This window comes from Dysidea avara, chromosome 1 (assembly GCF_963678975.1).
Source record: "Dysidea avara chromosome 1, odDysAvar1.4, whole genome shotgun sequence".
Taxonomy (NCBI): domain Eukaryota; kingdom Metazoa; phylum Porifera; class Demospongiae; order Dictyoceratida; family Dysideidae; genus Dysidea; species Dysidea avara.
The window spans coordinates 23,500,379-23,512,666 of NC_089272.1; the positions used below are offsets into that span (position 1 = coordinate 23,500,379).

Here is a 12,288-nt window from a genome sequence, read left to right on the forward strand (position 1 = left end):
GTGGTGACACTCCATTATATCCTGTACTCTAATCTTCGTCCTCGGTCAAAACGAAAGTCAAAAGCCAAGCAAGAAATTTGCAATACAGTGTAGGTCAAAAGACAAGTTTGATTGTAAAGTGAATGCCACAATTTATACTTAACGTAACTATAATTTTTTTTACAAAAATGTACAAAAATTTGGTCAAGAGTCAAGCACGGATCTTAACGTAAGTCAAGGATCAAAGTTTATTTTTCAAGTTTGACCACTTTGACCAAGGATGAAGATGGGAGTACAGAGTATATTGGAGTGCCACCCCCTTACACTACAGCATGCACTCTTTCTGTATGGGAGAGTACACCATCAAAATATTTCTGTAATGCGTGCAGCATGATATCTTTATTATTCATCCTCTTTTTAAAGTTTGAACATACGTAATGTTAAGTGTGTGCAATTATTTTATTAGGAGAGGCTGATGAGGTACCTGCAGGCTCTTCTAGTTCCACTGCTGGTATGTTTAGTTATATAAATATATCAAATAAAATAATCATAGTTTGTTTACTAGGTGGCCAGCCACCACTTGTGGCCACCAACACCACAACTACTGGTATGTAATAAATACTAAATAGACGACTCTATTAGAGTAGTGATTGTTCTATTTATGTTAACTTTTTGATGTACGTAATTATTTAGTGTACGTTTTTACTAGGCTCACCAGAGAGAACTGGGGTGCAAGCCAATTCTGATGCAGGTATGTTACATGTAGTTATAAAATATAACATGGTTTGTTTTCACTATAGCTACTTTAGATCAATCAACGGTACCAGAATCATCCAATCCTGCTGGTATGTACATGTATGTGTATATTTTAAAATGTTGTCATCCTACTGTACAAAATTCACAAGTGTGATGTTGTTTTGTTTTCAATTACTATAGGTGACAATGACCAAGTACCACCACCACCACCGACACTATCGGTCACCAGCAATGGTACGTGACATAGTAATTTTCAGCTCATTCCTTCAAGGAGTTTACCCTGTGGGCATGACATAAATTCGATCTTAATTTACACAAATAACCAGTTGTAACTCTGTGATTCTTTATTGGGTTCCCACCAAACATGGTACCATTTTAATGAGCCCTTAAAGTGTGTCAAGTTTTAGCTTGATCAGGGTATGCATTTGTATTTTATTGCAGATTTTGCCAAGTGTGCAAAAAGAAGTAGACAAAAATACTGAAAAGAACCCCAAATTTTGGCCACTCATATCACGGAAATTGCTGGGGCAATTTTCTTCAAATTTCATATGTAGACTCCCCTACTGCACAGGCACTTGTTGTAGCAAATATAACTGTAGATGGAGTAAACATCATAGGAGTGCCTTTTTGTTTGCTTGGAAAGGAATCAAGTTACATGTAGAGATCATACACAAAACCCAACTTGTGTCACAATTACAAGATCTAGTTTCACGAATAGAAAACTATTAATTTTTATACCTACCAGGCAAACCGCTATGAAGAGTGAGCTGAAAACCAGTATGTAGATAGAACAACCATAGAAAATCCTTGCAGTGGTATAGAAGATCTGAGTAAAAGCTGCTGAGTTATAATGTACTGTAACTGTGCTTAATTCTGGACAGATATTAACTTCAGTCACTTCAAATATTTATCGTCATATCTCAAAAACTAGCTACAGAGTACTTACTTAAAATTTCATCATATCATTGTTTGTAACAAACAAGTACAAGTGAAAATGAAGCACTATTGTGCCAGACCTCTCTGGGAAATTGAATAAACATATGATGTACTATTTCCAGATCTATAGCATCAGATGACAACACGTGGATTGGCTTTACTGCTTTGTCCTGGTTTGTAATGAAATGCCCCAAATTTGCACAAAACAAGCCGCAGTAAATAACATAGTAGCTTTTGATGTGGTGTTGTCTGAGGTGTTGTAACTTTTTTGTACATTGAGAGTTCATAAAGAAGCAAGGAAGGCCAAGACAAACAGCAAATATCACCATAACTTTTGAATAAAGCGCTTGCAGAACAATCCACATGTTTTGTTTGTTAAAACTCATGAAGAGAAGCCTAATGGCACCTTGTTAACTTATAAATTAAGTATGCAGCAGTTGAAGTGGTAACAACAAATTCATATGGCTTCACAAGCAACTACAGCAACCCTCAGTGTACAAAGGGTTAATTAATAAGAAATTGAGGGATCAAATAAGTAAAAAGTAGTGAAACAAGGCAGGTTTCCTTCACCTAAAGGACATTTAATCCAGAACACTCTTTATTTATTGTTAGCCCCTACTTCAGCCTATACCCATGACTAAATTAGGAATTAAATGTCCACTAGTACTGTATATCTTCAGGTGTAGGCAACCTCCCTTGTTTCTATTAGGCTTGCGTACATTATGCCAGAATAATTTTTGGAATAATCGGTGGTATAAAGAATCAGCAATAATAGGATGATCTGGAATACTTAATTAGAATTTATGTATTTTTCAAGTAGTATCGCAGAAAAATTCTCATGAGTGTGTAATATGGTTTGTTCTCACTATTGTAGATCAATCCCCAACACCACCAGCATCAACAGCTGGTATGTATGTACATGTATGTGTATACTTGAAAGTGTTTGTATCCTACTGTACAAAATTCACAAGTGTGATGTTGTTTTGTTTTCAACTACTATAGGTGACCATGACCAAGTACCATCACCACCACCGACACTATCGGTTACCAACAATGGTACGTGACATAGCAATGTTCAGCTCATTCCTTCAAGGGGTTTACCCTGTAGGCATGACATAAGTTTGACCGTATTTTACACAAATAACCAGTCATAACTCTGTGATTCTTTGTCAGGTTCCCACCAAACATGGTACCATTGTAATGAGCCCTTAAAGTGTGTCAAGTTTTAGCTTGATCAGGGTATGCACTTGTATCTTATTGCAGATTTTGCAAAGTATGCGAAAAGAAGTAGACAGAAAAACTGAAAAGAACCCCAAAATTTAGGCCACTCACATCACAGAAATGGCTGGGGAAATTTTCTTCAAATTTTGTATGTAGACTCCCCTACTGCACAGGCACTTGTTGTAGCAAATAGCAGGGGTGACTAGACTCACGGACTGGACTTATGGACTGACAGCTTTTAACCAATAATCTAGGTATTATCCATCTCTTGCAACACTGGGGACACAGCTATCAAGTTACAACTGGTGGTGCTGCTCTTCCTTACAAGTCATGGCACTGGTGTGTGCACTAAATAATTAAAACATACTTACGATACACATGTTCTAGCAGTGATAAAGCGTGATAGAGGTTATTGTTGTAGCGTACATGTTTTCTTTTGTTGCTAGCACTGGTGTCAGGGCTGTAGTGATGAGCCAGTTTATTTGCATAGCCCCATCACCTCGCCCACACGGTGGTGCCACCTATAGCTACCTGCTAAGAATAATTATTGGTTCATCTTGACCTACAGCCCTAACATTAGTGCTAAAGCAACAAAAGAAAACATCTACGCTACAACAATAGCCTCTATCACGCTTTATCACTCCTGGTACACCATGTAGAGATGCCTAGGTTCAAATTCACTTGGCAGCGAGATTGCCCTGCATGACCAGATGTAAATTACAATTAATATACCACAGAACATTGTTATCTTAGGAAGGCTCTGCACAAAACTTACCATGCACAAAGCAACATACAAGTTAATAGAGTAATTGTCATTTACAGGATATGGTAGTTCCTCATAGTGCATAAACTTAATGTATCTATTATATTAGTGCAGTTGGATAGCTTAACTAGCTTCATTTACTTTTCCTCAAATTCAGCTGTGGTCACTTCATGTCAGTCTCATTAGTAGCTGTCAACTTCAGATAGAACCCATCACACAATGAATGGTAGCACTGCCACACACTCCATCCTTGTAAGCTAGCCTGTATAATGCCTACGTAGCTACTTTAGTGCTATTTATTGTTTTAAAATAGAAGTGAGCGTCTTTATATAAGCATAATTACTGTATTCAGTTATAAGCACAATTAGTTGAACTTGGAGCTTGTAATTGACGGCTAATGTTGAGAAGAGTATAGCCACTCTGCAATGCGTGAGATTAGCAGTTTCGTGCATGTGAGCATGAGATTGCATGCAGATGAGTGAGACTCATTCCCACTGTGTGAGACCTTGTATGAATATGTATTGTAAGTGTATTCTAATTAATTAGTACATGCGCTAGTGCCATGACTTGTAAGGAAGAGCAGTACCAGCAGTTGTAGCTTGATAGTAGTGTCTTCAGTGCTACAAGAGATGGATATTGCCTGGGTTATTGTTTAAAGGCTGTTTCCAGCTCAGTCCGTGAGTCCAGTTCATGAGTCCAGTCTGTGAAATACGTTACGCCCAAGGAATACACCCTATAGTAGGGCTGGGATGAATATTGAAATTTACCTTCGAACATTCGCTAATAAAATGTTCGAACATTCGGAGCTACAGTATTGGCTTTCAAGTTACAGGTTTTCTTGTATTTATGCACATCCTTCTTAAATTTTGTTTTCTAAACCTGTCTGATAAGTTTGTAAGCATTTGGAAAGTGCATAGCAGCAGTACTGAATGACGCAATCAATCAATTGCAAATGGGCGTGTCCGCTATACTGCAATCATGCATAGATAAACACCATGTAATGGCTAAAAGGACATTTTCCATGCATTATCTATCACATTACAAGGTGTTAAGGCTGCAACTATGGTAGCAAGCTGAACTGTGATGGTTTAAAAATGGGCATGGCACACGAAGATCGATCGCGAAGAGATGAACGTTGATCACACAAGAGGAATAAGCAGCTGCAATAAAGATAACAATGTTTATTTGTAATTCTTTCATAGACTAGGAGTGCATTATGAAGCTATGAAGGTTACTTTTATAATTCGAAGTTTACTTAACCTTCAAACCCACGAAACATTCGAAGCTTCATCCCAGCCCTACTATCAAGTATTATTCAGTGGCTGTTAATGGTTAAAATATTTGTACAATATTCTCATGTGTGTGTAATATGGTTTATATAGATCAATCACCAACACTACCACCATCAGCAGCTGGTACGTGTGTACATGTATGTGTATATATACTTTATTTAAAGTGTTTTTATCCTACTGTACAAAACTCATAAGTGTAATACTGTTTTGTTTTCAACTACCATAGGTGACCAAGTACCACCAACAACACCATCGGTCACCAGCACTGGTATGTGTTTAGTACCTGATTATGTCCTTTATAGTCCTCTTAGAGTATTTCTTATAATATATGCTTAAACAATGACATATGTGACCTGGTCTGACAAAGCTTTAATAAATTAACTAGTGTCCATTTGGTTCTACTTTAGGTACTTACAGATAATAAGTCACTCTCTAGAACTCCTATGGATATAATTACATGAAAATAACAAGGAGAAAACATCCTGACTGCCTGGTAGACTCCTGTAAGCGTTTGAGCATAAATCGGATAGCTGCAGGTTTGAGGCTACCTAGGTCCAGTCATGGATTTTTTCTCCTTCCTGCAACTTTTCAAACACACCTTATGTAACTAATGTTTTTGTATCTAATGTCTTTGAGCAGGCTGTAGGACCAGGTGTCCTACAGTCCTTCAGCACTTGTGCTGTAAAGCTTTAATAAATTTTTTTGGGCTTATTGCCCATTTATAAGTATTGCAGTATGCCGGTTTTAAGTTTTCAAAGTGTTGTAGCTCGCCAATGGCTTTAGTTATGTGTACAAATGTTTTTCACCAATTACTTACCTTTAGTACCATCCAGTGAACAAGTAGCCAGCCAACAGGCAAATTTCTCGCCATTTTAGATATTTTTTTAAAGAGGTTGACCATGGCTCAGCTGCATCAGGCAAGCATTGCAATGGGCGGTGGCAGGGGCGGTGGGTGGGTAAGGGGTTAATGAAAGAAAATGGAAGAGGAAGGCGAAGGGATGAATAAAACCAAGTTATGGGCCATTCAGGGCTCAAACCTTGCTAAAATGAAAGTAAATGAATAGTACTAGTCTTCATTCAACACCACAGAGTTGTACAGCCACACACAGCCATCTACTTGTTAGCCAGAGCTCCATTTAGGCCCAAGACTGCTCATACAGCTCACCACTTGGCTTGGAAAAAGCAGCCACATAAGCAGACCAGTTTATACCCAGGCTGGTTGTGATAGTGAAATCTGATAATGTGTTCATGGTAGCTTTGTGTTTGTGACAAAAAATCTAACCCACTATTGTGGGCGATAAGGCAGACCGAGTCACATATATTACCCCATATAAGACACATGGTGGTATACCATATAAGACACATGGTGTTATATGATGTGGCCCAAGAAGCCGTCACACAACACTGTGAATATATTGACAAGATTAATGCAAACTCAACAGTGGCGTAGCTAAGGTGGGTACTGGTAGGGCACAGGCCCAACCAATCAGTTCCAGTACCCTACCAACTCAGGTACTCAACTTACATAGCTAGTTAGCTATAGCGATACGACTGAGGTGCAATATGCATGAAGCTATGTAATTAATAATAATTATTATGCAAACAAACATACGTACAGCTAGTGTCCTACTAGAGATGACAAATTTTAACTGTAAAATGCCACCAAATTGAATCTCAGCATGTAATTTTCAAAAATGTTCCTGGGGGGGGTGGGGGGCATGCCCCCAGACCCCCCTAGCTGCATTTGCATGCTGGTTGCTGCAGGTTGTACATATACAATGGTGCCCAACCAATCCCTCTAGGCCAGCTACGCCACTGAGACTCAACTTCCTTAGTAACAGTAAACGAAGTGGCTATATTTACTGGCCAGTAACGTAGGATTTTTTTGCTATATTTATGGCATTCTTAAGTGCGCATGTGCAAGCATCTCATGACTTAGTCGGTCATGATGCAAATATTTATTTAGCCGGTCATTTGTTATATAACTCGAGTATCAAACACACTAGTTGTATAAAGGTAAGTTTTTGGGTGAGTTTGAGGCGAGCTAGGGTTTGCCGGGACGTTTGCTTTACTCGCTCCAACCCAAAAACTGACGCTCGCTTTACTCGCTCTCACCCAAAAACTTACCTTCATACAGACAGTGAAAGTCATTGTGTTTAACAGGCAAACATCAGGTTACATCAGGTTAACATTAGGGTTAGGGTTGGGTTCAGCTTTGGTTTCTTCTTCACTGGTATAGTTAGACTATGTAGTATTTTATATTTGTAACATTGAAATAGTACAAAAACAAGAGGAGTAGCCAGCAAGTACTGGTGGTACAGTGGTAGATCGTGGGTACTCCAAACCTGGGTGTGTTGGATCGAGCTGCCTCGTCACATCAGAACTTTTTTCTTCGTTTCTTATATATACCTTTTTGTGTCACGATTTTTTCTAAGTCTTTTTTTAAAATAGCAAATGTAACAAACTAAGTCATGAGATGCTTGCACATGCGCACTTAGGAATGCCATAAGTATAGCAAACAAATCCTACGTTACAGGCCCGTAAACATAGCCGCTTCGAATAGTAAACATTTAATGTAAGTTAGAGCACAATTTACTAGGTAGCCCAGCCCGTCTGTTTTAAAGCTACTTTTGTATCTTATATTACTAATACAAAGTTCTCACAAGTGTGTAATATATTTTGTTTTCACCACTGTAGATCAACCACCATCAACAGCCAACTCCACAGGTATGTGCATATAGTTTAATAATTTTGCATCCATACAAATGTACAATTATACAGACCAATAGGATCATGAATCTTTCTGGCTAAAAATAACACCCTAAAACACCACCTGCATGAGACCTTTGCAGTATTGGATAGGTATAACACAACAATATTATTCAGTGGAATTTTCTTCTGACTGACTGATGCCTTCAGATAAGTGTAACGTGACATTGCATGGCTAAAATTACAGGCTTGGTTGTTTCACTGTTTAATGTTGCTTCAGCTTGTTGACATACTGCAATACATACAATGCAAGTTTCATGGACTTGCCTGTGTCCTCCTTTGTGTCCCAATTATATTTGCATAAGGTGTTTATCTCACTTCAATCAAAGCAGACTAGCTATTGATATAGCCATGAATTTGAGTATCTTTTATGATGGTATCTGCAACACAAGCACATCACCATTGGTGGTGGCCAGGAAATTAGTAATGAATGGTAAATGGCTGAGTAGGTCATATGGTGTCTCCAGCGTTGGCTGTCAAGATCACTTGTGCTACTGAAAATGAAATAAATTTATGCAAGAAAAAAGACATTCAAGTACTGTCCATGTCATAGGTGGAGGAAGAGGGGGGCACCCCTGACTATTTTACTGGGGGTGCTGAACACCCCCAACTCAAAGCTGTATTGTGCAACAGTTGTCACTTGAACTTCCAGAAACTTGTCAATCATGATCAAAATACTCTAATAGAGCAGTCACTCTAATGCAACAGTCAAACATGTATTAAAAATAAAAGTAATAGTATTAGCAAGAGTGCATATTAATAACTACCAATGCAACCTGTACAAAATTACTGTGTATTATTGAATAAACAATGATCTTTGAGCAAATTAACACCTTTACTGACGATAGAGATCTGTTGATAGGTGTTGAGTTCTGTTGATAGGTGTTGAATAAGGTAAAGCTTTTGTTCTACCAATGTGTGGATGTTCTATACTACACAGTAATTTGGTTGACACTCTCCCTCCTTATGTACTCTTGGTACTAGTGTTTGATTAACAGCTAAAACCACTGAAAATGCCTCCAAATTCAATCTCCTGACACCTAATTTTCAAAAGTTTCACCCCCCTAGAATTAGCATGCTTGGTGTGCTTTGCACACCTACTATCACCATATATAAATTTAATTTGGGCACCCCAAAAACTGTAGCATCCTCCTCCTATCATGTGTCTAAGTTCTGGCCAGTGACATTTTAATGTACTGGCGTATTCCCAGTGGCTGGCACATGTCTCTAGAAATCCACTGCAAATCAGTGACATGACTGTGGAATAAACGTGTAGTGTATTGATGTGGCTACATGGTGAGATAGCTTCACTGTGTGTATATATTGATTGAAGATTATCAAAAATTTGTTTGTTCTAAATAGGGGTACAAGCAGCGCAGCCACCATCATCTCCCCTAAATATTGGTAAGTTTCTGATTGGCTAATACTCATTCATTGAATGTTTTGCACATTTTAAATTCCTATTGTTTTTTGAAAATAGGACAGGTACATATTGCAGGCTTTCAAAATTAAGTGTAGGTTAGAGACCTACTGTACATCTTCATGGATTTTAAAAACTGGACAAAGCAAGGCTTTAAAATCCACAAAGATCTGAGGGTGTGGTCTCACAGACTTAGAAAATGTATTCATTTTATGGGCATGTAAAATGGAGTTGTTGTGGGATTGGGTATATGTTGTACTGAAATTTTAAAATAATCACAGAAGACTGAATGTGCTCTTGTCGAAATATTGAAATAATCAAATCTCGCACTGCTTCCTTTCACAAGTTAGACTTGAATCTGGCACAGTTGGGAAATGGCAGTGATCGATAATGTCAAGCCGCCAGTGCCTATGATGTCACAGTAGTCTAAAGAAAGTGTGTGTTGAAGAAGTAACTTGTGTGTATTTATACAATTGGAACAAGTTTATTGTCACAAGGTGTACCTTCAGTGGTGCCACAGTAGACTTAGTAGTACGAACGTTTTGAGTGTGGATCACACCTACATTACAAGTAGTACAAAATAATGTTTCTACAAGGAAGCTTACCCATCTAGGTCTTAGTAAGGTTCATTCATAGTTCAATAGGAGACCAAAACAGCCTTAAAACACTCTAAAAGCAGATGGGCACTACACAGAATTTTTATGATATTTCTGGACTTCTCCATTCATCGTAACAAATTTACATACAGCGTTAGATTATACTTCTCGTATTTGAATTCTTTTAGACATATGCTTCAAAATGAATGGAGTGGTTAACCACATTTTAGCCTGGATGATTGGCCACCCACTGCAGGCTATCAGCCTGAACATGCCTTAAGGGAGCATCGCAAATCAATGATCGAAAGTGAGATTTGTGATGCTTGAGGTCTTTCTGCTAACTGGTTTCTAGCCATTTTAAGAACCTGCTAGCAGATCTCTTAGTGGATTTTAAAGCATCGTGCTCAAAAATCAAATGCATATCATTTTCTGATAGTACCGGGTCTACATAGCTACTCAGTGGTTGATAGTCGGACAACTGCCATAATTTATTACTCTAGAGCTCTACAATTTATACACTTGAATGTGCATAATTCAACAAAATTTGTGCTTGCAAAGCTACACAGTACAGATGCCACAAGTCAAAGCTGCCAATCAGACAGGTGGGCTTGTGCTTCAACCATCACTGTTTTTCTAGGATTTGCTCGTGGTCACCACAAGCCATAAACAAATTACCTACATGCCAGAGCCTTTGACACCAGCCCTAGCTGAATAGCTAGCCACAGGTCATTACTACTGAGCAGTACTTTTATCGATTTGTTATGGTCCCTACTCTAGTTGTATAAAATTCCAAATTTTTTGTGTACTTGCTTTGTTACAGTTATTCACTCCTCTGTTAAGGTAATTGTATCGTACTCATGCATTGAGACAACCATAGAGTGACAGTTTTCTCTCCTTGAGCTATGTTGTTTTACAGTCTGAAGTGTATTTATTTGGAAGCAATACATGAATGCTGTAGAGGGTCATGACTCCTGTATTTCAAGCAGCCTCAGTGCAAAAGCTTACGTTTGTGGAAGTTTACTACAGGATCAGCACAGTTTCTATATATGTGACCCGCTGAACAAAAACCCAACTAGTTTGCATAGCTAATTCTGTTTTTGAGAAATACCTCATTGAAATATATTGGGTTAAAAACACGTACTACAAAAATAATTTAGTGTGCGTTCTAATCACTTCAACAAACAGTGGAACAAGGCTTGAATCAAGACAACTAAGTGACCAACAGATTCGTCTGTTAATGGCAAGTAAGAATATCTTTCTTTCGCGTCAGTGCCATGAAGCAAACATGAGTTATGGGCACTTGTTTACGTTGCAGTAAAATATTATGTAAACATTGCCATTTTAAGTTTAAACAGCCTTTTAGCTTAAATGCATTGGTGTATGTAGGGCAAAAACCGCACCTTGCTGAATGCCCCAATTCATTGCAAAGACAATGAGCCAAGTCCCATCTCCATAGCTTGTTTTCTTCTTGAGTTATGATAGATTAAGCGAGCGCCTGTGATTTTCCCCATATAGTCACTGTACAAATCAATTGTTTTGCACTTCCTGCTGTCCATCGCTATAACTCCACAACTATTCACCAGTCAAGGCTTATACTTTGACAGCCCATTGGTTTTTCCCTCTGGATAACAAAGAAGTTATAAAAAGAAGTTTGATAAAAAGGTGGGTTTTTGCTCAGTGGGTCACATATTTCTAATATACTGTTTGTTCAATGCTTCTGCTCGTATCGATCTATACTGACAAGCATGCATAAAGTACACACGTGGACACATGTTTTAGGAAGAATATCAGAAGGTTGTGATTTACAACTGCGTTTTAGCATAATAGAATAGGGTACAAAATTTACTTCAAAATGTTATAATGAAAGCTTGATTACCTGCAGACGTTTTAGCAGATGCCAAGCACTACAAGGTGGTGGCACTCCATTATATCCTGTACTCTAATCTTCGTCCTCGGTCAAAACGAAAGTCAAAAGCCAAGCAAGAAATTTGCAATACAGTGTAGGTCAAAAGACAAGTTTGATTGTAAAGTGAATGCCACAATTGATACTTAATATAACTATAATGTTTTTACAAAAATGTACAAAAATTTGGCCAAGAGTCAAGCACGGATTTTAACGTAAGTCAAGGATCAAAGCTTATTTTTCAAGTTTGACCACTTTGACCAAGGATGAAGATGGGAGTACAGGGTATATTGGAGTGCCACCCCCTTGCACTACAGCATGCACTCTTTCTGTATGGGAGAGTACACCATCAAAATATTTCTGTAATGAGTGCAGCATGATATCTTTATTATTCATCCTCTTTTTAAAGTTTGAACATACATAATGTTAAGTGTGTGCAATTATTTTATTAGGAGAGGCTGATGAGGTACCTGCAGGCTCTTCTAGTTCCACTGCTGGTATGTTTAGTTATATAAATATATCCAATAAAATAATCATAGTTTGTTTACTAGGTGGCCAGCCACCACTTGTGGCCACCAACACCACAACTACTGGTATGTAATAAATACTAAATAGACGACTCTATTAGAGTAGTGATTGTTCTATTTATGTTA

General features: G+C 38.1%; 1 protein-coding gene across 1 annotated transcript in view; it reads left to right on the top strand.

The window, feature by feature from the left end:
- Positions 1–12,288, top strand: part of LOC136236468 (uncharacterized) — a 42,054-nt gene that overhangs the window by 16,207 nt on the left and 13,559 nt on the right. The window contains exons 13-21 of the mRNA XM_066026655.1: positions 446–490; positions 545–586; positions 689–730; positions 780–824; positions 916–969; positions 2,546–2,578; positions 2,674–2,727; positions 12,088–12,132; positions 12,187–12,228. Coding sequence (XP_065882727.1) covers positions 446–490; positions 545–586; positions 689–730; positions 780–824; positions 916–969; positions 2,546–2,578; positions 2,674–2,727; positions 12,088–12,132; positions 12,187–12,228 — 402 coding nt within the window. The remainder of the gene's footprint in view (positions 1–445; positions 491–544; positions 587–688; positions 731–779; positions 825–915; positions 970–2,545; positions 2,579–2,673; positions 2,728–12,087; positions 12,133–12,186; positions 12,229–12,288) is intronic.